The sequence below is a fragment of the Gopherus evgoodei genome, chromosome 13 (genome assembly GCF_007399415.2).
Source record: "Gopherus evgoodei ecotype Sinaloan lineage chromosome 13, rGopEvg1_v1.p, whole genome shotgun sequence".
NCBI lineage: Eukaryota > Metazoa > Chordata > Testudines > Testudinidae > Gopherus > Gopherus evgoodei.
This window is the reverse complement of record NC_044334.1, coordinates 18560774-18585974: the sequence shown is the minus strand read 5'-3', so window position 1 is coordinate 18585974 and position 25201 is coordinate 18560774. Positions and strand designations below refer to the sequence as shown.

The 25201-nt window shown below is 44.9% G+C and overlaps 1 protein-coding gene across 3 annotated transcripts in view; it reads left to right on the top strand.

Moving 5' to 3' along the window:
• Positions 1–4404, top strand: part of PI4KA (phosphatidylinositol 4-kinase alpha) — a 93907-nt gene extending 89503 nt beyond the window's left edge. For all 3 annotated transcript variants that reach the window (XM_030583519.1, XM_030583518.1, XM_030583520.1), the window contains 3 exons: positions 110–199; positions 1499–1582; positions 3722–4404. In XM_030583519.1, the coding sequence (XP_030439379.1) occupies positions 110–199; positions 1499–1582; positions 3722–3773 (226 nt within the window). In that variant the 3' untranslated portion in view covers positions 3774–4404. The remainder of the gene's footprint in view (positions 1–109; positions 200–1498; positions 1583–3721) is intronic.
• The last annotated feature ends 20797 nt before the right edge of the window (positions 4405–25201 follow it).

Sequence of the window (25201 nt, the reverse complement as noted above, 5' to 3'; positions counted from 1 at the left end):
GGTGTGATCCAGTTCCCAGCTGAATTCCTCAGCTTATGCTCTGTACCCAGCAAAGGCAGGAAAAGTTTGAGAACTCTAATTGCTTTTTGCCGTCTCTCTCTCTCTCTAGACCCTACATGGATGCTGTGGTCTCTCTGGTTACCTTGATGTTGGATACAGGGCTCCCCTGTTTCCGAGGGCAGACAATCAAGTTGTTGAAGTAAGTCATGCAGCTATCTGTTAACCCTTTCATTATTTTTTCACCATAGGAGCATTGCCTCTACTGTTTGTCTTAACATAGGAGCAGATGTAGTTTTACCCTAGCCAAATATGACCTAATAAACATTTTGAAGGAGAATTTGATGGTTTTATAGCATCTCTCATGCAATAGGGATTTCAAAGCACTGTGCACAAACTGAGTTAAATTCAACTAGTGCTGTGATTGTGCGGGTAAATAGAGTAGCTTTTAACTGCTCATCACAGGTGCCAACTCCGTGGGTGCTCCGGGGCTGGAGTACCCATGGGAAAAAAATCGTGTGAGCTCAGCAACGATTGGTGGCCCTGCTGATCAGCACCTCCCCCACCCCTACTGCAGTGCTTCCTGCCCGCTGGCAGGCCCCAGCAATCAGCTACTTCCCTCCCCTCTAGCACCTCCCACCTGCTGGTGATCAGCTGTTCAGCTGTGTGCACGAGGCTGGGGGGGCTGGGGAAGGGGCAGGAAGAGGCAAAGCAAGAGTGGGATGTGCTGGGGGAGAGGGTGGGAAAAGGTGGGGGTGAGTTCTTGGGAGAAGGTGTGGAGTGGCGGTGGGCCTCGGGTGGAGCCGGGATCAAGCACCCCTGGGGAGGTTAGAAAGTCAACGCTTCCACTGCTCAGCATTAGCAAACACATAACCACAGAGGAGAGAACCTGTTTGAAGAAGGGGGGGGTTGTCCAGAATCTAAGATGATCCCCTGCACTCTTCTCAAATGCCGCTGAGATCTTTAACGTTCACCAGGACAGGCACCAAGGATCTAAATGTGTTATTCTTAGAGTACAGCACTCCCCTAATACGGCATTACAACATCAGTAGTTTGGTGTACGTCCAACTCCTAGTGTGGCACTTAAATCAAATCCACAACCTTCTGACACTAACGTTAGCTCTGCAGTCACCATTTCGTACAGATATTCGTTCATTCCATGTAGTGGGGAGGAGACTGTCTGAGCCCCAACTCACTCTGTCTCCAAAGTATCGATGTTTGAAGGGCAGGAGCTGCAAGAGGGAAGGAGTTTGGTTAGATCTCTCCTCTTCCTAGAGTTCTCACTGGAAATCCAGCCACAGTTTTACAGTATCGATCTCTTCTCTTATGAGTACCAACATTTAGGTGATTCTTCAAGTGTCAGTGTCTGTGGAATATACTGGGTGCTAATAACAACTACTGGAGAAAATCTGTACAGAACTAATACCCAACTGCTTGTTTTTTTCCCACTGTAAGAACCAGAGGAGCACAGCTAATGTGTTCTTTTTTCCCCCCCATACAGGCATAGGTTCAGCCCCAACATGACGGAGCGGGAGGCAGCAAACTTCATCATTAAGATCATTCAGAGCTGCTTCCTCAGTAACAGGTCTGGCATCTTCTGTCTGTCTTCTCCCGGTCTCTTCCCTAGACTGGACACTAGTTGGTTAGCCTCTGAGGGGGTTAAAGATTTTGTTGAACTACTGAACCATAGGGGGCATAAAGCTCGGTAATTGTTGACCTCATGGTAATGCAAGATAGCGGTCCTAGCTTGTGACCATACTGTACCTTACCATATATTCTCTATTGTGAGAGTAGAGTAGTGCTAAGCTGAGGCTGGTCCACAGCAGTTTCTGTTGGCTGGTCTAAAGAACATGGGATTTTCTGTGCCATAGCAGACAATGGCTTAATCAAGTTCAGCAATTTGCCTCCAGCAGTGACTTATGTCTGATGGCTTCAGAAGGCAGCCAAGTACCCTAGCCCTAATACTGCACCTAGCTAATTGTGCCATGCTGTTGGAGGGTTGGGAATCCTTTCTGATCTATGCAGGGATAATGTTGCCAAAGAGTTGTGTTGGCTGGCAACAGGGATCTCTTGCCTGCTTTTCTGAATGAAGAGAGATTGTGACCTGCGTGCTTGTTGCCTTTTAGAAAGCTGGGAGTCTATATGCAGAGGAAGCGGCATGTACAGCCTACTGGACTGAGCATGAGGCTTAGAGACAGGAATGCTGGGATTTAAAATAATTTTTGCAACCAATTTGCTGTGTTGCCTTGCCCAGTCACTTAATCTCTGTAAAACAAGGAGAGCAGTACCTGCTGTCGGTACAGCAATTTGAAGTTGTAAAGCACTATATAAGTGCTAAATTATTATTTGTGGAGAAAAGTATAACCTACCCTTCTCTATGATAACTGTTCCTGTCTTTCCAATCAAAATTCTCTTCATACCTGTGTATCACATTGATGCGTTAGTCATCCGACTACTCGACATGACATTTAATAATGCACAATGGTTCAGAAAGAGAACAGCACCTTGGAGAGCAAAGACAACAGTTTGGCAGCTTGGCTCACCCAAGCCAGTCTGGGTGCGCTTTGTTCTCTTGGGATATGGTATTCAGTGTACTGAATAGAATAAGGCAATGCATTGGCTTCACAATAAACCCCCAAAAACCTCATTAACTCATTACCCAGTGGTAACTGTTCATGCCTCCTGGTACATAAATAGTTTTACACTATCCTACGAAAGATTTAAAGAGAAAATGAAATTAAATGTAAAACATATATTTTAAATATTAGGTTTAGCTCCTACTGTAAAAGCTGATGTTGGCTGCCTCTACTCCTACTTTGACATAAGATACAAGATCATGTCAGACTCATCTTTGTCACAAACATAAGAGTAATATTTAGGTTTCCTTGTTAATATTTCCACTATTGCTACTCTGATCACTTCTATTTCCATTGTTGTTGTTCCTGTTCTCTTTTAGTTTACTTAGATTTTTATGTGACCCTGCCCCTGTGCAGTACTCTGAATACTACTTAAGTGAATTATGTATTTCTTTCCCCTATCTAATCTGCCTAAGGTGCCTCTTGCAAGTCTAAGCACTGAAAGTTTGTTTGCTGCTATTGCATAAACTAGTAAAACAACTGCAACTTTGTCCCTTTTTTCTTGCCTTAGCAAAGTGCAAAGAAGTTATTCTCTATGGCCTCGCAATGTTGGAAGGCTAGTCAGAGCTATGCTTAGCCAGTCCAGTTAGTGAGGCTGTAACTATTACTATGTTATAAGTCAGTCTCTCCTTTTGATGTTGCTGCACCAGTCCTAGTATCAGTGACAAAGCGTCTCTCAGGTTAACCTTGTAGTCACTAACATGCCCAACTGTAATGTAGTACTGTAGCATAGTTTCCACTTAATCCTGAGCTGAATCCCATTAAGTGGAGAGGGAAGTAGTATTTTTTTTTTTTTTAAACAAAGGGCCTGCTGATTTAATCATGACATTATTGAATGATTTCTCTATGTACTCTCAGCTGACTGGCGTCAGTGCCAAATGAGCTCTGCTAGTCTAAACTGGAGAAGACTGTTATGCGTTACTCATCGTGATGCTGCTTTCACAGTGCCTTCAATGTGGAGGTCTAAGTTTAATTAGAGGTTATCATCCATGTATCTTAAGTTTCTTTGGGATTTCATTTTTGCAGTTGATCTGCTGATGCATTTCTATAGCCTCTCATTCACCCATGATTCTTCTGTTGTTTTGTAGGAGTAGGACATACGACATGATCCAGTACTACCAGAATGATATTCCGTACTGAGAGACGAGGAGAATTAGTCTGGGGAAAATGATACTCGTCACATCCCAATGCCTTTTCTCCAGACTAGTAATAGGAACTGTTCAATCACGCTTCACTGTCTCCAGTGTCTCGTGTGCATGTACACATTTTACTGGACCCAGCAACAATCAACAAATCCAATTAGTTCCTCTTTCTACTGGGATATATATTTTTTCTGTGGTTTCCTTGGAGTTGGCTGCAATCATAAATGAACATTCCCTTCTGGTTATGAATGTGTAAATCCTCAGAGGTAAAGCTCGGAAGTACGGGAGTTTTTGTGCAATGCAAGGATTTTATAGTGAGTTTAAAAATCCTTAACACTCCACCCAGTAGAATCCCCTGAAAGTGAAGGGTTTGAAGTTCTCTTTGGAGCAATGAAGAAGTGTTTGATTTGCTCTAATTATACTGTAGAAAAATAATGATAATCATCCAAGGTGGTGATGTCTCTGCATCTGTGTTAAGACTTTGCACTGTCTATGGCCCCTGCTACATGGTCAGTATTTCATATGTACATGAAGAATGTATTTTTTCCCCTTTTGTGTGTTTTAAAAAAAATAAAACTCTACTGAAGATATATTTAATCTATAAAATGTAATAAAGATCTTAGACTTAATTGTGCCTGTATTACAAATCCTTTGAAATCTACTCCTCTTTCACCCAAGGGTTGTAAGCTGCTTGGGTTTGGTCCAGCACATCATTCTGCAAGTTCACACACTGACTACTGTTCATGTTCATTGTGGGGTTTTTTCCCACATACCTACAATCTCAATCCTTCTTCAGCCTTGGGCATATTCACTTTTAAATGGTAGATTATTATTTCTATAAAGATATTTTCTGTGCAGGGTTCTCGCACCTGGATTCAGCTCCCTAAAATGACATAAGCAGAGCTCCCGATATGCTTAAGGATTTTTGGTCCTCGAGGGCAGCAGTAGTATGTGTCATGAACCAGGACATAAGAACGACTATACTGGATCAGACCAAACGTCCATCTAGCCCAGTAGCCTGTCTGCCGACAGTGGCCAATGCCAGGTGCTTCAGAGTGAATGAACAGAACAGGTAATCATCAAATGATCCATCAAGGATGTGGGCGGTCAGGCTTAGTAGTCAGAGAAGCAGCAGTCAGACCAGGAACAATGCTGAAGGTCAGAGCAAGAGTCTGGTACCAAATGTCAGAGCCAAGGGTCATAACCGGAATAAGGAGCTGACCGGGATGGACAGGACAGTAGCATGGCTGAGAACAAGGCCTGATCAGGCCTGAAGCAAGACTAGGAATGGGCAGGCACTGGTGAGTTTGTAGCTTCAGGAAAGAGCATTGATCAGCCAGAGGTCAGTTATTGCTGTTGGACTTTAGAGCAGGGTTGCTGACTTCCTCAAGCAGTCAAGCAGAGTGGTCAGTCAGGTGGCCCTGCTGTGGCTCAGCCGTGCTCAAGGGCTGCCCAGAGACTGGGCAGTTGCAGCAGCAAGTCCTCATTCTGATAGTATCTGTTCACCACTCACCACTTTTCCTCTATGGCTACCACAGAACTTAACTGTGACCATGGAAACTTCCAGTAGGTCCATTCTTTACCTCCCCTTTGAGTTCAGCAAAACAGCTCCCATCTCAGCTTGCTCAGGGTCAGTCCTGCCTTGAGTAGCTGATCATCCTGTGTCCCTTCCTGCTTCCCAGTCAGGTCTGGGTGGTAGTTAAGGCCTACCCTCAGAAGCTGGCAGTGCTGGTGGTCCTCCAGGTGAATGATTGGCTGATCAAGGACACTGCTCTTCAGGGTGTCAGAAGCACAATCCACCTTCTTACCAGAGTGTTGGCATTACCAGAGTTTGTGGTAATATATCCAGAGTCCCAACAGACAGCGAGGGTACACAGGAGCCCAGCTACATGTAACTCAATTAAAACGTCAAGGTCAGGGTGCAGGTCATCACTAGTCTGACAGAAAGAGGCTGCAAGGGCCAGCAGGTGAAAGCTGAAACCATGCTGCAGTTGTTGGGTCTCATGGCTGCAGCCATGTTTGTACCCATGGTGTTTTGTGGAGCTCTCATCTTTCCCCTGTTTAAAAACAAAAAAGCGTGTTCACATTTTTGGCATGGGCCTTGTTCTTTCCACTAGCTGCAGTTATATTTTTGTTCTTTTTTTGTCTCAGGAGATCCTGGAATGACCAGCTTTGCGGCAGTGCGAAACCTGCACAAATGGTACCTATTGAGAAGAGAGAATTATTTACCTGTCATCCTACTTCACTGAAGATACTGAGCCGAATCCTCTAGTCCTGCCAAGCATATCTCACCCAAAGGCCACAATTGGCTTTCAGCCATCTGTCCGCTCCCGATCCAGACCCCGGTTCAAACTGAATGCTGCTCTCATGTATGTTACTACCCATAGCCTCGTTCCGACGGCCAGAGGTTGGTGTGGGCTGGGGCACCCCGCCGCCCACTTCACGGCGAATGGTATCGATGATGCTACAGTAGCTCAGGAGTCTTCAGGGGACCAGATTTGCTTGCTTTATGGCCTCTTTGCACCACTGGAATAGGGCTCAAAATTTGGCCATCATATTAGGATTTGCACTCACTTCCCCATACATCTCTCCTCAGAGTTTGCAGGGGAACTTTTTATTAAAGATGAACAGCACTTGATACTTTTTCTAATCTATCTTTTTGAGGCATTGTCTCTTTCAAGCATTTTGGCTTATTTTCCCTTGGGGAGCCTTCACTTTCTGTTATGTCAGGAAGGATCCAAGGGCTGTGGTTAAACTCTATGGTGGCATACAGCCACCGGTGGTTTGTGGAAGTGGCTCATTTTCTGGCTTGCTAATGCTGTCCTTAAGGATCAAGTTATGTTAACTGAGTTGCGCTTGTCTCACTTGAAGGAGACATATTAGAGACATTGCTCATAATGATCAGTACTATCCACTCCAGCAGAAGAATGCTGTAACAGTTCTAAGGCAAACCCCTAAGATTGTCAGGGGCTAGGATTTCTGACTGATTCAAAACTGCAGTCGTGACCGAGCTGATGCAGGTGGTGTTAGTAATGAGCAACATCTTGCCCTCCCTTTGTGTGCTCACACCTTTTAAGGACAAGAGCAATGTGCTGCTTGCTGATATTCTGGTAGGGCCCAAGGAGCTTAGATATTGGACCTACAATCTGGCTAATAAAATCTTATGGTGGGAAGGGAGAAGCACTAGTTGGTAGAGCTGACCTTTGCCTCCCTTGATGAGGGCTAGGTGCCAGCATCACACTGATGACTGGTAGGCTGTCTTTTGATGGGGACAGTCTGCCCAATTACTGCCCTGTCTCTGCCACATTCTCCTTCAAGAAAGGAAGATCAAACAGTCCTAAGATCTCCTTCAGTCAGATGTTGGACTTGGGTGTGGCACAGGCAATACTAATTTAGCTGGTGTTGAGTAAAAGTTCTGTTCACATGCCAGTTGTCCATCACCATTGCTCTGATCTGCACGGTGTGGTTGCTTGGCTTTCCCGGTGCTTGGCCACAATCCAATCTTGGCTGGGAGCCAAGACAGATGCTATGGTCATTCCAGCTAGGCAAAAAGGAGGAGGTATCTGATCTTTGACTGAAGTCTCACTTGCTTACTTTGGGGATCCTGGAGCTTCAGATAGCAATTGTTGTCCGTACTTTTATTTCATTTGCTTCCATCTCTACTTGGCTAGTACGCTTGCTGCTGCTATTGGAAATGAAGACTTGACACAGTGACCTTTGCCTTTGCTACCGATTTGTGAATTGCTGCAGCACACTCCCTGTGGAGCGGCCGCTGAAGACCATGTAGAAGCTGTAGTTCATGCAAAATGAGGCCACATTGCGGGAGAGCACTAAGCCTGTGCTCTACACCTTGCAATTTAAGGTGCTGGCTTGAATCTGCAATGGGCTTCGTGGGACAGGTATTTTAAAATACACACGTCTACCTGGCTTAGCTCAACAGTAAATTCAGCTGGGTGATGACAGGCCTTAGATCAGCATACCCTGGAGCTGAGGCAGGGCATTCCCACTGACAGCCCTAGCCTCAACAGTTTGTTTCCCCTGATTGAGTAGGAGGAGTTTGACCTTTGCAGCAAGATCTGTTTGTTCTGGCTTTTTCTGAGGAGCTGGAATGACAAGGGAAAGACTTGGAGTTCCTTTTTTTAGGGGATCAAGGAGTTCTGAGATTGAGCTAATTTTGGTTCTATTTTTATTGCTTGTGTGTGTGCATTTTCCTCTCCTGCACCTTGGGTGATTAAGAAATGCACTGTAGAAACTCAATGCCTAAATAAAAATGCCTCAAGCAAGGATATAAAGAGGGAGGAGCCGTTACTGTTAGCTGTAAATGGAGATGACCCAAGAAGCAACTGTTTTAAAAGAATGCAAGGAAAATTTAGGCTAATGAAGAAGAAAAAGCCCTGACTGAAGACAATTTGACAATAGAAGAAACTATTCTAAACTAGTGGAATTATTATTAGAGAGATTTAAAGCTAGATACAACAAACAGCTGCTGGGAATTCAGTCAGGAATAATGAGTACAGTCCTGCCATGTAGAAGGTGGATTAGCTTAAAAGATCACTTCCAATCACGTAGTTGAACCCAAAGATGTGAGAATGCAAGTAGAGCATTCAGTGGTGCTGCTCAGAAAGAAAATGAGCAATTAATTTTACCAGTTTTGGGAACATGGGCAAGTAAATGATTGATCAGTCTGTCCTGAAATCTGGCAGGCTCCTTTTGTATTGTGCTTATTTTGTCAAATGTGCACAGAAAAATAAAATCTTTTGGAACACAATGCATTTTCAAGGTCAGCTGTTGTCTTCACATGAGGTCAGTTCACTCATATTTGCACTATATTTAAAACAGAAAAGGACCCATGCTTAGGGTCATGCCGACGTAGTGTATTTGCTGGCATGAAATCTGGTGAACACGATGAACTCGTCTTCTTTAATCAGAAAAAACACTCCTCAACTTCCTGTCTTCCCACCCCCATTTTGCAAGATACAGTGCATTCCAGGGGCACTTGTGCCCTCACAGCTGCAGATTTCATTTTAATAAGTCAAGTGTGCATCCCTCTGAAAGGGTAACTGCCCATAGTAGTGTCTTCAGTCATTTCTCCGGCTTAAACTGACAGCACTGAGATGTGAAATTGAGAAGATTGCACCGAACTGAATCCCCGCCAAGAAGTGGAGAGGATTAACGGGGTTTGCATTTGATCATGCAAATCAGTACACTAGTGCCAAATCTTTGTCACATTCTGTGCCTTCACTTTCAGACTATGCTAGGCCGAGGAGAGAAGGAGAGAAAATGGGGAGATGCCTCAGACTATTCCAGACACTTTTGGGCACTGAATCAGTAGTTGGACGGGACATTTTCTGAGTAGGATGTAGCAGCCTAAGGGACTGTGTGGGGAAAATTTTCAAAAGTGCTTACATCCTGTTTTCAAAAGGGACTAAGGTGGTGAAGTCCCAGTGACTTTGTCTTCTAAGTGTCTAAATCAGTTTTGAAAAAGAGACTTAGTTTAATTTGTGGATAAAATTTTCAAAAGTGCTTATGTTCTAGTGCTTCAGCTGTGTGGGGATTGAGGTATTAAAATTATATACATATATTCCATCTGGGCAAAGATGCCCTTCCCCCACCCTCAGGAATTCTGGGTCCCAGTGAGACCTGAGTTTCAGGGTCAGAGTCAGTCACAGTTCAGTTTGTGTTTGCAGTGCAGGAGAAAGGAACAAAATTTATAGCCACTCATCTGCATCTGCTGGATCCAGGGTTCCGTGCTGCTGATAACTTGATGGACAGTATTCAAATGCTAATCGTGTGTGTGACTGAAGCAGAGCAATCTGGCTGTGTGATGTTGTGGCTGGTATGTGGTGTCTGAGTACCCCCTATGGATAATCAGCACAGGCTGCAGCTTGTCTGGAAAATGGCTAGAGCCAGCTGAGGTTGATATGCTGGGAGAATAAGGATCCATGGGTCGTTGAAGAAGCTGAGGAGAAAAGTAAATGCGGGAACAGGAGCTAGATTCCACTTTGTAAAGTATTCAGAGGAAATTCTGGCTATGTTGCTGCCAGTGTGGTTTGGATTACATCCCTAGTAAGCTGCTGTGTGTGCGTGGGGGAAGGTTTCACTACAGATTTACACACACACTTTTACTTCCCCCAGCACCCCCTTATAAAATCACTATTGTCAAAGGAGGTCGAAACAAGTGTAACAAAAGGATGCTCCTAACTGTAGGCTGAGTTTAGAAGCATTTATAATAATGAGGTTTGACTCGTAAAGGAAAAGATGCAGCCCCAGATTCTGATCTCAGGCTGCACTATCTCCATGTACCTTGGTATACTAGAGCTCAGAATCTGCCCCACATTCCAAGCTATCCACAGCACTGGTAGGGTAGAAAGTGGCAAAGGACCAGAACGAAGCTCATGGCCAAAGGCCCTGGGGCAAACCCCTGTTGTTGTTCAAAGGGTCCTAAAATCTTTAATGTCTGTGTATAACAGACAACCTGTGTTTCTAATGTGTCATCTGAAAGAGCCTCACCCCAGAACTATTTGTTTGCTGTATTGTAGCAGTGCTGGCACGACTTTCTAGTGCCTACAGTCACTTTCCCCGAATGCTGCGTTTTCATGGTGAAGTTGAGAGCTTTGCATAGATATAACTTCTTGTCCTTGAAGGATATCCAAAAAGCATCCTACATTCCATTCAGTTAAATCTCTCCCCACTTTTACAGCTGCAGTTCCAGTATTGCCAACTTCAAGCTTTCAAATACTGTGAGTCAGGCCCAAAAATCATGAGATGGCTTTAAAATATATGAGACTTTTTAAAAATAAAGAATACATTTGGGTTCTTTTTATTAACCTTTCCTGCATTCTGAGCCTTTAGGTTACACTTACTCCACATTTTGGTGGGTTAGGAACTTTTTTTTTAATGAAAGGAAAAGTTCTCATACAGTCTCCAGATTTCAGAAGCTGAGGCTTTAAGAAAAACAACCGACTTGTTATAAAATTGTAAGAGTTGGCAACACAGCAGGTGGCTCCCAAGACAAATGCGTGGCCAGGCAGCAGGCAGAGCAATGGGATGAGAAGACTCCAAGCAAAATCTCACACCTTCAGCTTGACAGACAAGCAAAGACAGGTATAAAATGGAAGTTCCAGCGCTTTGCTACAGCCTAGTCCGCTTACCATCCAACTGAGCACTGGCTGGAGTATTTCATCATCTTTCAAATCAGCCATGTTCAGAGCCTGTGTGTTTCTAGGTGATGAGTCATGAATAGGTGTTAGGTGGTGGTACTATTATGAACAAAAATCCAACTGGTCCACAATGCCCAAGTGAAAGTGAATCCCACACACATTGCAAAGCAGTTTCCAGCCCCTGGCTGTGCTGTGCATGCATGGCAGCCAGGTGTAAATTAACAAGTAATCTAAGTACATGATGGTATTTATGGGTGTTCTCTTAGAAGTATTTTTATTACTTTAATTAAGTAACAAATTTACAAGAACAGCTTGTGCTCTGAGCAGAGGCTCCAGGAGCCCTGAACTCCTGAGTTCTGATCTTAGTTTTAATTAACATGGGCTGTCTGTTCCAGTCTCTCAGGCAAGTCACTTAACCTTTTGGCCTCGTTTTGCCTAGGTGTTTAACGGATAATGCTTGCCTGTCTGACAAGGGTGAGGGAGAGAATTCTTGGAGGTGGGAGAAGATTTGGCTGTAAATGGCAGGTTAGTGGTTCTAAGACTATGGAAGGTTCCTGTGGCTTCTGATATACCACCACACAGGTGGAAACTGTGTCCAGCTGTCTAAGCCCCCTGCAAGGGATTCCTGACTCCCGGGCCAGTGTGTTGGAACAGGATGAATGTCAGCTCCCCTCTGAGGAATAGGGGTTACTATTTATGGCTCCTCTACAGCACAAAGTCAGGAGAGGGAAGAAAACAAACCTCACATGAGAGGAAATGCAGCGGCCTCAGGGAAATAGCAACTGGATGCCTATCTCCTACCAGACCAAAAAGGGGCACAAGGAAACTAATATGCTGAGGAGCTACCGGGGACACGGAGGCAACCGTCTAATCAAATTGCTTGTTTGATCTGCTGCTTGAAGAAGGCTCCCACTATGCCACCTGTGACTCAGCCTGGCAGGATTCCCAGGCTGGCTGGAAATAAGGGTAAAGCTGGTTCCTGCAGCCATTATGGAAGCGCCTTTGCGCAGGGATGACCCTTCTGTCTAGAATTCCAACAGGAGAATTGAGAGGAACTGGGCGAGGCTTAGTAGGCCATGCATCAGGCTCCTGTTCCTCCAGGGATATGAAGAGGAGAGATGGAGACCAATCATCCCCTAATCGGTGGCCAAGCTCCCCAGAGCTACAAGGGTTTGGAGAATTGAATTTGGGTCTCCTTCCTAGCAGCACAGAGTACTAGCACAGGGCATGTGAGCTGACCCGTGAAATTATTACTTGTCATTTAACTGCTGCCTGGCTTTATGTGGATCTAGCAAATTTCCTCAGCCTTGTTGATTGTAAACTCATAGCAGCTACACAAAGCTGCCAGAAGAGGACACTCCACAACAAGCTGTAATGGATGTGAAGGAAGGCTGTTAAGGTGGGGAAAGAATCTCTGGCTTTACTGGGACCAGTGGTGGAGCCTGTGACTTTCAGTGTGACACAGTTGCCAGAGAGGGCATCAGGCTGGTGGTGCTTAGACCCCTAAGCTGTCCTCCAGGTTTGGAATTACTAGATGCTCTCACATCAGAGTTCCTATCCTGGCATGGTCACATGGGCTTCTTGACCTTCCATGCAGCTAACTCCTGTGTTTTCTCAGAGACCACTTTTAAAAACATGGGTCCTGTCTGCCCAGTGTGAATAATGAGGAGTCTAAAGCACACTTACAAAGAGCAGGAGTTGAACATAAGAATACAAGAAGGGCCATACTGGGTCAGACCAAAAGTCCATCTAGCTCAGTATCCTGTCTTCCAGCAGTGCCCAATGCCCTGGACATTGTGGCCCAAATTCCCTCTCACTATTGTGCTGTGTGCTGGTTGTCCATCTAGCAACTGCCCAGCACCCTAAAGATGGCTAGATTTCAATGGTACGGTGCATATGTATTTTCTAAGTGCCTTGGGATGAAAGATGCTCTATAAATGTAAGGTGGCATTATGTAATAGCTACATTGGTTAATATTCATGGGCAGCTAATACGTTCTATAGTTATTTGGGAGATATTTGCTTTCCTTAATCCTGCTCCCTGTAATAAAACTGCTACCATTCTCAGCTGAGAAGGCATCTTCTCAATGCTATATCCTGTGTGGTGGCCCTTCTGTGGAAGGAGTGAGATTGTCTTATGAAATCCAAAACACCCTGGAGTAAATAGAGCAAAGGCTATAGGATGGGGACGAAAACAACTCTATAGGTCACAAGAGAGATGGAAACCCTTTGAATGAACCAAGCTCTGAAGAGCTCGCAGACTCAATGCTGGGAGATTTCCCCATGTTATAAAGAGTATATTAAAGGCACAGGACTTTAATCCCGGCATGAAGGGGTTAAGTCTTCCCTCTCCAATTTTATATAGTACGGTTGAGATGAGATGTTTGGAATAGCCTGACATGAACATGACACCTGATCTGTGGTGTTAGCATGCTTAATACCTTCATCTAGGGATGGGCCCCAACAACAACCTTGGGGTTAGGCAGACCCTACTCCCACCCCTGCATACCCACCCCCAAAACCTTTGGGCAAATTTGGATATAAATCAGAATTTTGTGCCTTGGGCCGGTCTCTGTTTTCATCATCACGCCCTACACCTACACTGTGACAATGATTAATAAAGGGGAGGCAAGTACTATCGTAACCTGCCAGTTGTGTCTAGCTAGACAGCTAAGAGCTACAAGGAGAGATTCATTGCAGAAAGTGTGTGGGAGCATGGAAAGGGTAGCCTGCCCCTTGGCAGGCAGATATGACTGTGAAGAGAATCAGATTGGATTAGAAGGGAAGGTTAAGCCCCAGATGGGAAGACAGTTTCAGAGGGATAACCGTGTTAGTCTGTGTTAGCAAAAACAACACAGAGTCCTTGTGGCACCTTAGAGACTAATAAATGTATTTGGGCATAAGCTTTTGTGGGCTATAACCCACTTCATCAGATGCATGGAGTGAAAAATTCAGTAGGCAGGTATAAATATACAGCACATGAAAAGATGGGAATTGCCTTACCAAGTGTTGGGGGGTGTCAGTGCTAATGAGGCCAATTCAGTTAGAGTGGATGTGACCCATTCCTAACAGTTGACAAGAGGGGGTGAATATCAACAGAGGGAAAATTACTTTTTGCAGTGACCCAGCCACTCCCAGTCTTTATTCAGGCCTAATTTAATGGTGTAAAGTTTGCAAATTAATTTCAGTTCTGCAGTTTCTTGTTGAAGTCTGTTTCTGAAGGTTGGTGGGGGTTTTTTCTTCCTTTTTTGGAAGAATGGCCACTTTTAAGTCTGTTATTGAGTGCCCAGGGAGATTGAAGTGCTCTCCTACCCACTTGGTAAAGCAACTTCCATCTTTTCATGTGCTGTATATTCATACCTGCCTGCTGATTTTTTCACTCCATGCATCTGATGAAGCGGGTTATAGCCCACAAAAGCTTATGCCCAAATAAATTTGTTAGAATCAGAAAAGAAACTAAGATAGTTCCATGATAACACCTTAAAGGGACACTAGGACCCTGAAATCCTAGTCAGATTCAAGCCCCTCTGCCAATGTGGTGGCTTTCCAAACATGTTTTTCTGTCTTTCACTGCATTTTTCTTTCCCCTGATGCTGTGTGGGAGACTCATACCAATCACAGGGGAAAGTGACTAAGGCCAATGTGTTCAGAAATGCCCAACCTGGGACACCTTGATTTTTGGAAGAGCTGAGCTCCATTTGAAGTCAATTGGAACTGTGACTTTCAGTGCTTATGAAAATTAGGTCCAAAGTCCTCCAAAAATCAGCAACCACCTTTGAAAATTGGCATATCTGGTTGACTGCACTGGGGAAGCCATCAAAGTACAGAGTGCAAACAAAAAGATCCATTTTTCCTCTAATCTCTCTGTTATAGGGCTTTAAGTGTTACTTGTAACAATAGAAGTAAACACACACGTTTAGACAAGTTCACCCTTTAAAACGGATTTCAGATTGAGCTCCGTGCAGGCTGCTTTCCTTCAAAGCTACTGTAGTTAGCTCTTTCCCCAGGAGCCCCTGTATGCTAATTTCATTAAAATGACAGAGAAAGCAGAGTCTGCCCTGACTTTATTAGTGAGCACTGAATGATTTTCACGGGGACTGGAAAGCTGTGCCATCTCTCGAATAATTCATGCACCAGTGGAGAGATTTATTGACTAAAAGTGCAATTACAGCCCAGTCACGATTTATGCAGGGTGGGTAGGGGCCAGCATACATGTGGCATGTGTGCTTACACAAGCCAGTGCGGTCTGTCACCACTAGGTGACACTATGGGCCTATTAACCAGATCCATATTTAAGCCTTGTAAAGCACCCTAAAACCAACAAGGTTTTGCCTAGTTTGGGATTTTGTTACAAACCCAGAAGGCCGGCTGGATTTACAAACCTCTCAGTGAACTTAGGTCAAGTTTCCCATGAACGCAGGCTGAGGTTTGGCCGTGTCTGGGCTAAATTCCAGGTGACAGGGTGGGATTTATGATTTGGGGTGGAAGCCATGTGAACACTGGACTTGAAACCAGGCTGATCGTGGCTGCGGTTTGCTCGCAGGGCCTGCCTGCGGTTGAAACAAAATCTCATGCTGTGATTCAGGGAATATGAAGCCAGGAGCAAAAACCAGGAAAGGGTTTGTACAACCCTACTGTGAAATGTAGCAATGAGGTGCCATGTGACTCTCATAATAATAAAAAGTGGGCCTAGTCTTGAACCCAACCCTCTGATCCAAATGTGCAGTTTGGGGCCCCACTTTACTGTTAATCAATTTTCTAATACTCCTATTACTATCTTCTCTTTGCTACAGCTCCTCAGATTAAGGGGGAGTTTTGTTCCCGTTGAAAAGAAAAAGTTATGGAATTAGGGCCTATTCTGCCCCTCTGCTCATGCTGAGTGTAGCTTCATCTGTGAATAGTTCCATTAATTTCAGTGAGGCTACTAGACAGCAATGTACACAAGTATAGGTCACAGAATGGGGCCCTTACCAATTAGAAGAAGAGACCAGCAGAGTGTCAAACCTATTCTGCAGAATCTATAAGGAGATAAAGAGATATCAACCCTATATGAGCAGGTTGTCTAATTGAGTATGGATGTACATAATCAAATTGCCATACAGGGATACTTTAGAGAGAAGTTAAATTGGACAGACCCTCTCCTCACTGACCAGAGATCAGATTCACCACCTCCAGTCTCCAGGAAAACACTGGGGAGTAAACTCAGCCCGGCACTGAGCAGGTCTGACTCCATTGATGTTGCACCCATTCTAAAGTTGGCCCTGGCTCTTTGCAGCCTTCTAGAGTAATAGCTGCAGTCTCAGAAAACTCACATATGTCTCGAGCACCCAAACGGGTCTGTAAGATTGAGGGACGTCCTTTCCCTGGAGAGGTCTAGTTTCCTGCTGGCAGATAGTCATGCTCCCATTCCTGAGAAAGATGCTCCTGCTATGAGAGCAAAACCACCTTAGTCTCACAGATCCTTGCCAGCAACCCCAGCTCTATATATTAGAAGGCTTGAGAGTCAGTGCAGAGAGGCTTACAACTGGATGATGCATATTTTGAGGCTGTTTTAGAATTTATACTGACAAAATTATCTGCTGAACCTAGCAGCCTTCTCTGGTCTTTACAGTAAATATGGAATAGCAGTAGCAGGGGATAGGAAGGAAGGGCATTGCATTCATGCAGCTTTGCCAAGTGCATTATGAGAGGTCATCTTCCTGTGAAGCGTCAGATCTTAGTTACTGCCACCACGCTTGATGAACTAGTTCTGTGATCCACTAAGAAATCAGCCAGCCCCTCTTTGTCAACCCACCATAGCTGAGAGCACCACTTCTAACTGATCGCACCACTGTGGCACAAAGATGGTTTATACAATGCAGGAGCAGCACCTTCCCCAGGAGCACTTTGCTTTATAACTACCGGGTTCCTACCAGCTCTCCCCACTGTAGGAATGTTTCCCCCCCTCCCATGCCTTTCTGGGTTCTGGCCCTGTAAATTTGGCGAAGGCAAGCAGTTGCAACCCCAAAATGCCCATTTGATAGCTGGCTGCTGCTTGTTGCTGTCTTCCTCTTTTTCAGCTGCGTAAATGTTTTTAGCTGTTGTTGTTTGCCCTTTCTCATTCCTGGAGCGTGGCCTGTTCTTGCAGCTGCTCTGTACGTACAGGTCATTTCTTTGTTATTTCACTTCCCCTACCTGCAAAATTTCTAGGATTCTCTTAATAGAAATATGTGACATGCTAAGAGGACTGTTAGGAAAGTGAGCCATGACCATCCTTAGCGTTTGCAGAGTGGATTGCAAGAGGTTTGCAAACACTAACTGATGACTTGGCTTCCTGGCAGGGCTGCATTGATAAGGATTCCCCAAGATAATCTTGCACTCCCTTTTCTCCTTCCTCTCATCTCAGAACCCGTTTTCTCCCACCATGTCCCCAACAACAGCCCTCATGCCGAAACCAGCATAATAAGGAGCCAGCACCATGTATGTTGTTTGATATAGGCATTTCCAAAATCCCTGCATTGTGAGCCTTCCGCACAACTTGCTGTCCATGTGTCTACCTAAACATGAGGCAGAAGGCTAACAGCAGCAGACTATAGAACCAGTTCTTCTCAACAACACCCTATGAGCCAGCCTGCCGATGAGTGGCAACGTGCTCTATGCTTTCAAGGTAATCTCTCACTCTCAGCCTTGATTCAGTGCCCACTAAAGTCAACAGGAGTTTCAGGGGGCATTGGATCAGAGCCCACAAAAACAGGAAAGGCTGTTCCTTCCCCAAGCCCCCACACAGCTCTCTAGTTGCTATCTGTTCTGTACTTGTCTGTGGCTTTTGAATGGAAGCTCTTGGGAGCAGAGATGGAGGGGAGGTTTTGTTTTTGTTGTAAAGTCCTGTAGACAGTTACAGTGCTGTGCAAACAATAAATAGTGGATGATTTACCACCTGTGTGTGCCATATAGTTCACAGCAGGAAAAAGGGACACAAGTTCAGAAAGTGGCCCAGAATGTGCTCCCTGCTTATCTAAAATCTGGATTTAACCCATCACAAAGCTGTCTCGTTTTCATGACTCTTGTAAATTGTGTGCCCATTTTTCCCAATGTGCAGGATGCCCGATGAGTGTGACCTGGTGGCAGAATCTTGGATAGATCTGTGCCTTTAGACCAGCTACATGAATATACTCAAGTGTGATGGTGATGCTCGGATATTGCTATAGTACATTTTGGCTTGGAAAGATATCCAGTTAGCAGGGTGCTCTCGTGAGTTAGGCACCAGATGAGGAGTCAGGAGACAAGGGGTCTTCTTCCTGATTCAAGTCACATCGCTGCTCTGTGCCTCAGTTTCTCCATCTGTAATATTGGGGATAGTGATAGTCACCCCGTTTGGTAAAGAGCATGGATGGACGGTGACATGTAAGGGCTAAAGTTTATTGCTATGTTCAGTGTTTGAACTTCTAAAGGTTATGAATATTTCCAAAGTTCTTGCTCAATGAGCATGTGGGTGAAGGAGGATTTCCTTACAGCACATACTCCCTGCACCCCCTCTTGCTGGGTGACATTGGAACTCCTGTCCTTTTACATGCTCCTGCTAACTGAGGCACATTGGGACATGCAATAATTAACATGAGGCCAATTCAGTCTCCAATAATGTACAACATCCTCATTAACTCCACGCAGCAAAACAACAATAACTGAAAACTAGGAAAGGGCGAAGAGCTGACAAAGCAGAGGGAAGTTGCAGCGTGACAGCCCTGCCGTGTCCCAGTTTGTCAACATGACACTTGTGAGAGATGAAGGCATCTCCCAGCTGTGGGCCTGCGCTGGGCTCAGAATAACATCAGCAGAGAGCGAGTGCTCTGATGCTCAGCTGAGCACTTGGCTTGCCTCTGCCCCAATCCCATGGTGACAGAGGAGCGATCTCTCCACAAGGCTTTGCCTGGAAGGGGTTTGTGCACTTAATTAAGCCCTGTGTAGCAAACCCCTTCCCCCACCCACTCCCTCACTGCTCCTTCTCTCTGGCACAGTCTCAGATGGGATTCACATGCCTGCCTTTGCCATTTCTCAATTCAGCAAGACTGGTAAATAATTCAGCAAGCGCACAGGCAACAAACAGGCATGCAGGAATCCTGGCTGGAAAGGGAAATGGATGGTGGATAGGGAAGGAGAAAGATCAAGTGAAGAGGAATGGTCTTTGCTGGGGCTTCTTCTCCTCGTACGTGACTCCAGTGTTTCTCCAAATAAAAACCCACTCTAGCCTAGTGCAGCCCCTCCAGCAACACCCCATTCCACCTGTGGCCCAGGGACCAGTGCAGGTAACCTACCTTAGCTGATCGTTAAGAACTCTTTTCAAAGAGGCCATCAGCCTTCTGCTGAGCCTTCAGTGCAGTGCAGATGTCTCCTGTTGCTTCAGAGCCCCTGCTGGAAAAGGTGCCATCATACACTGGTGGCTGTGGGCTAGAGGCTGCAGCAGGGCACTTGGATTCAGGAGAACTGGGTTCTGACCCTGCTCTGCCATGGATTTGCTGAGGTACTGTGGGCAAGTCTCTTTGTTTCCCTGTTTGTAAAAGGAGGGTGATAATCCCTCCCCACCAGCATCTTACAGGCATTGTGGGTGTATGTCTAGTTCTCTCATATGAAATAACAGTAATTAACACCTATCACTGACATGGTGTTTTTTGTCCCTTATAAAGTGCTTTGTGAACAAGGGTAGGCTAGTAACTTTATCCCCATTTTACAGCTGGGAAACTGAGACACAGAGGGTTTCAGAAACTGGCCCTAGGTCACACAGCAAGGCAGTGCCAGAACTGGCGACAGAATCCATCTCTCGTCTTCCAGCCTGGTCTCTGTTCTTTGGATGAAAGGTAGCACACTAATGCAAAGGGGTGGTGCTTTATTCTCATACATCCTCTCTGGGGCACTTGCCACCAGCAGGGAACCTTCCTCTGGATGATGGAAGCTCTATGATACTAAATTCACAGCTGTGAAAGAGGCACAGAGATGGTTAAGAGAAGACTATGCCAAATCCTGATTTAACTGAATAAAGCAGCGCTCTTTTTGTCTTAATGACAGATTTACTACTCTTGTGGATCCTTGAGTGCCAGGTTCCTATCCCACGTGTGGCTCCAGTTATGGTTAGGTACAGATGGCTGGAGGGATGTGCCAGAGTAGCCATAAAATTACAGTGATAATCAGACCACGACTACCTTAGGGCAGCTTTCCGGAGTCTGTATCTTTCTTGTGTCTGCTACAGGTTTGCTTGGTGCACACAGGTGCCATACACTGGTATGCGTTGTCATGACAATAGCAGAGTAAAAGGATGGGAGCGAACAGGGTAATGGCTCCTCGTTTAGATCTCTAGCCACCCAAGTGGGTTTGCCTCGTTTGCTTTCCTACCACAGCTATAGGGGGCTTCGAACTACCTAGGGTAGGGAGTGAAGTGGCTGAAGGCACCAGTGTGCTGATGTGTCAGTTCTCAGGCTTGAGGTTCTCCATCCCCAATAGTCAGATTCAGGACATGACAACTGGTGGAACAGCTCCAACTGGGCTTGCTGAAATGACATTTCACCTACTAGGCAGTACTGTTGAGGCTGCCTCCAGGACTCTCTGGGAAAGGGACAGTCTGTCCAAAGGAGCCCTAGAAACACTGAACCAGGCCTCTTACTAAAAGTGACTGAAATCCATGTTTGCAATGGCTGCTGGCTTTGCAGCACCATTGTTTGGCCATCAGGGATTGCCAATAAGTTTGTGGTGGTTGTGAGTCTGCGTTCAAAGCAAGATAAATCTCTGAGTCTGCACCATCACTGAAGTGTACAATGTACAGTGTCAGTGGAGGGGCCTCTCTGCTTCCAGACACTGGGTAAAGCTGGCTTAGCTGTCTGTGCACCTGAGAGATGTCTTTCCCTTTCTCCCTCCTGCTCTGTACTGTCTGTGAGACAGGGAAGGGCAAGAGAGGAGGAGGAGGAGCTACACTTAACGTTCACAGAGACCTCCTTGGCTTATTAATTCTGGAGCAGACAAAGCTGAGCAGAGCCCTTTAGGGTGCTTGTGGCTTCCTTATTCAGCTCCCTTCCCCTCTATTCCTGAGGTATTGCAGAGGAAGTGCCTTGGGTTTGGCCCTCACCTTGTTGCATCCCCACCGTCTCTGCTCAAGGATTTCATAACTGTGCCAATTATAGCTTAGAGACACAGCAGTGATGGGTGCTGGATGTAGCTCTAAGGTAGAGAGACGAGAAAAAGAGACAGCAGGGATTCTCGGTGGGAGAGCACATAGCACAGAAAGTGGCTTCTGAGATAATAGGAACCTTTTCACAGGCTTTGTAGATAAACATCTCTGGTGCTGGTTTGGGTAGAGTCCAGATAGCTCAATCTTTCATCAGGGGATGCGCAATGCGCTATTATTGCAGTCACTGCCCTGCTGCTGAGAGCTGTATGGCCTGAAACTGATAGAGACAAGGAATGAGAATAACAGGAACATGGGGAAAAAACTCCTGTGAAGAGTCACTGAAATGATTGGGACCATTTACCTTAAAGTGGAGACTAATAAGAAGAGGGACCCTCACAAAAGGATACAATAGAAGGCATGGTTTGGAAAACATAGATCGGAACTACTATTCCCCCATCTCATAATGAAAGAAAAAGGAGCCACTGAAAGGTGTCAAATTCTAAACAGATAAATACTTTTCATACAATGCTCAGTTCACCTGTGGATCTCATTCTCACAGAATATGATTAGGCCACGAGCTGAGCAGGATTCAAATGGAGGATTAGATATTGTTATAGATAACAAGACTATCCAGATACAACAGGAAATATTTTTTTAAAAATGAGAGTTTTGGAAACGATATAGACCCTCAAGCTATGTGGCATAAGACAATCTTTATCAAAAGGGGGTTAGGTTAGGAATTATTGCATGACTGCCTCCTGCATGGTTTTTTGACCCTTTTTCTGAAGTACCTGGTTCTGATCATGACCTGAGACAGGACACTGATGGATCTTGGGTCTGACCCACTATGGCAATTCCTATCTTCCTATGACCGTGACACTAATTTCATGTCACCTGATTTGGGGCAAGGTTCGCATAAGTATAAAATCCACTAGTGTTACTTTTTGTTATTTCCCTCCATACATTGGTCCAATTGCCCCCCTGAAATCTCTAGGGCTGACAAATTGCAAAAATGAAGACCACAAGCAATCATGAAAATCTTTACAAAAGACATACCACCTAAAAAATTTCCCAAGTCCAGAAAAAACTTCATCCCACCTCCGAGTAACTCAGTCCTGTAGCAAAATCCCCGAATAACAGGTGAGTCTTACAACATGCCCTAAAGGTCAGTCACTGAATTCAGACTCTGGCAAGCCAACGGGAAAGTGAATTCAGAGAATTCACAGAAAACATCCTGGAATCTCCCCTCCCTATTTAAATCAAGGGACTGTTAGTTCAAGTCACTGAAATAATCACAACTATCATGGTATCATGCAGGGAGATAGATATCAATTGATATCCAGTGTAGATCATGGGGCATGGGTGTAATGCACTTTGGAAGCAAAAATCCTTAATGAGAAGGCATCAGCATTCCTGCACTACCTACAATTTCCAAGTGGTTTGGAGGCATAGCCCCATACAGACTTTCAATGAATGGATCCAACCCCTGAGTAGGGCAGGAAGGTAGTGGTGTGTGTGTGTGTGTGTGTGCGTGTGTGTGTTAAATATAGCTTTTCAGTTTCCAAATAAACTCTAGCCTTATTTTAAACACTTCAGTCAAGTCCCATGAAAATATATTCCACTCAAGATGTCAAACCCAGTGATGATCCAAGATAAATACTCCACTGTTTAGTCTTAAAACACATAAATACTAAAACAAAATATTGGCACACGGGACTTTTGCACTGTTAAACTTTCAAGAGTGATGAACCTCATCGGTTTTTTTTTGTAAAAGTTCCTACCCACGTGTTGTGGAAATAAATTAGCATAGGATAACTGTATTAATGTGACTGCTTTATTGTTTCAGCAAGTCTGCTGGTCACCTTGCATTCCTGACTCTGGGAAAGACTAGACCGTGGAGTTAATAAAGCTGGTACCCTTGATACAGCTATGAGCTGTACAAAATACAAATCCAATGAGAAATAACACAGGGTTTCCATGAAGCCATCAGTGAAGGCTGCTCCTCTGTTATGCCTGGGAATGGGTTGGAGGCTCAGGAGGGGAACGAATCTTCCATCCATAAAAGCAGCACTACCTTAGGCACACAAGGCTTGATCCTGCAAGCTGCTGAGTGGGGCTGGAGGTCAATGGAAGATGAGTTGATAGCTATCAGCTCCTCAGACTTGAGCCCACAATGAGGTGGTTTATAAATGGAAGTGGAACTTGGCAGCCCTAATTCTACAAGCAAGCCAGATGGTTACTAAAAACCTGAATCTGAGTGTGAAAGATTCCAGGCTGCTAAACTGTGCCCTGACAAGAGATAATCAGATGCTCTTCTATGCCTGCTGGAGCAAGAGAGGACCATCATGGAAATATGCTCTTCAGAAAGATTCAGGTTTCCCAGAATCTTTGGTTCATCAGCAGAACATAAACCTGAATTGGAATATCTCTGGAAGCAGCCACCCATATTTAACCAAAGGTCACAACTTTTGTGGGGTTAAGGCAGGTCCAGTACAATGGGACCCTGGATGGATGAGTGCAGACAGCTTCATGTCCTCCCTTCTCTGATTTTAGGTGTGTATGAGTCACATGTCCTTTTTCCTATCAGTTTAGAACATGTAGCCATGATAAGGATGGAGAGGGAGAGACGGACTTGATAATTGAGAGCCTGATCTAACTCCCATTTAAATTAATGGGAGTCACTCATTCCACTGACTTCAGTGGAAGTTGGTTTGAGTTCCTTTATAAATTCTGACAGTGGCTTAGGGACTGTGCAAGCATTTGGAAGGCATTCCCTGCCCCAAGAAGCGTACACAGACCCTAGAGTTAAACCAGTGGTTCTCAACTCACAGCCTGCTTGCAGCCCAGTCAACACACATCTGTGGTCCATGAGACAGCCTCAGGGTCATACAGGTAGTACACCTCTACCTCGATATAACGTGACCTGATATAACACAAATTCCGATCTAATGCGGTAAAGCAGTGCTCCGTGGGGGCAGGGTTGCACACTCCAATGGATCAAAGCAAGTTTGATATAACACAGTTTCACCTATAACGCGGTAAGATTTTTTGGCTCCCGAGAACAGCGTTATATCGAGGTAGAGGTGTATATCTATTGTGTGACCCATATAATACATAGAGAGCTGTATATACGGCCCACAATGGTGAATGGGTTGAGAAGCACTGAGTTGGACACTTAATTGTAAGATGTCGGGTACTGGAACAAGTTCAAATGGGTGTAGGAATTTAAAAGCGTCTTTACAGGGGTCCACAGGGATTAGAACTATGCAAAACTGAACATGAGTGCACATATGTCTGCAGTTTTTGCAGCTAATTGAAATTCTTTCCCCTCAGTCAAAATTCTGTTTTGACAATTAAGCATGTTGCAAAATTTAATGCATTTTGTAAAAATAGTACAAAATTTCTGCAGGACCTTCTGTTTCTCATCCTAACTCATGGTTGTTTTTTGAACTTTGCATGTGTATAACAAATCATGGAGGTGAGCTTGATGTTTTCTCCCTAGGAATCTTTACTTCTGGTGAACGCTGATGAACTTGCCCCTGTCAGCTGGGGTATTTACTCTTGTCTTTATCTTGCACAGTTGCAAAGAAATCTATATTTCTGTGTCTCTGAGGTCATGCTCATCTCACCCTTCTGATCACATAGTGGTTTGTCATTTGCCACTTCCATAGAGAATAATAATATATTTATTGCACTAATGAGTTAACCCTAACACACTGAGATGTGGATGAGTAAGTATTATTATACCCATTTTTCAGATGGGGAAAACTGAGGCTGAGCAATTACGTTTTCATCCAAGGTCAGACAGCAAGTCAGTGGTAGATGTCATGTTCAAGCTGACAGCCTCTTGATCCTCAGCCTGGTGCTTATTCTTTCAGACCACACTGCTGTTTGTCAGCTCCAGCACAGCAGTGGAGTGAATCTGAAGAGACTCTATGAAAGGCCTCTCTTGGTATTATTGACAGGAAACACTTCCTCTCTTCATTATCACCTGTGATTTCCTTCTTTGTACATTGGAGGAGCCTTCCCAGGCTTTGTTACTCCCTCCTACAGCATTCAGCCTCCATGGGACAGCTTAGGAAATCTTGTTCCCTGCTTACTAGGGCTGAGGGGAGGGATTGAGAGGGGCATGGGC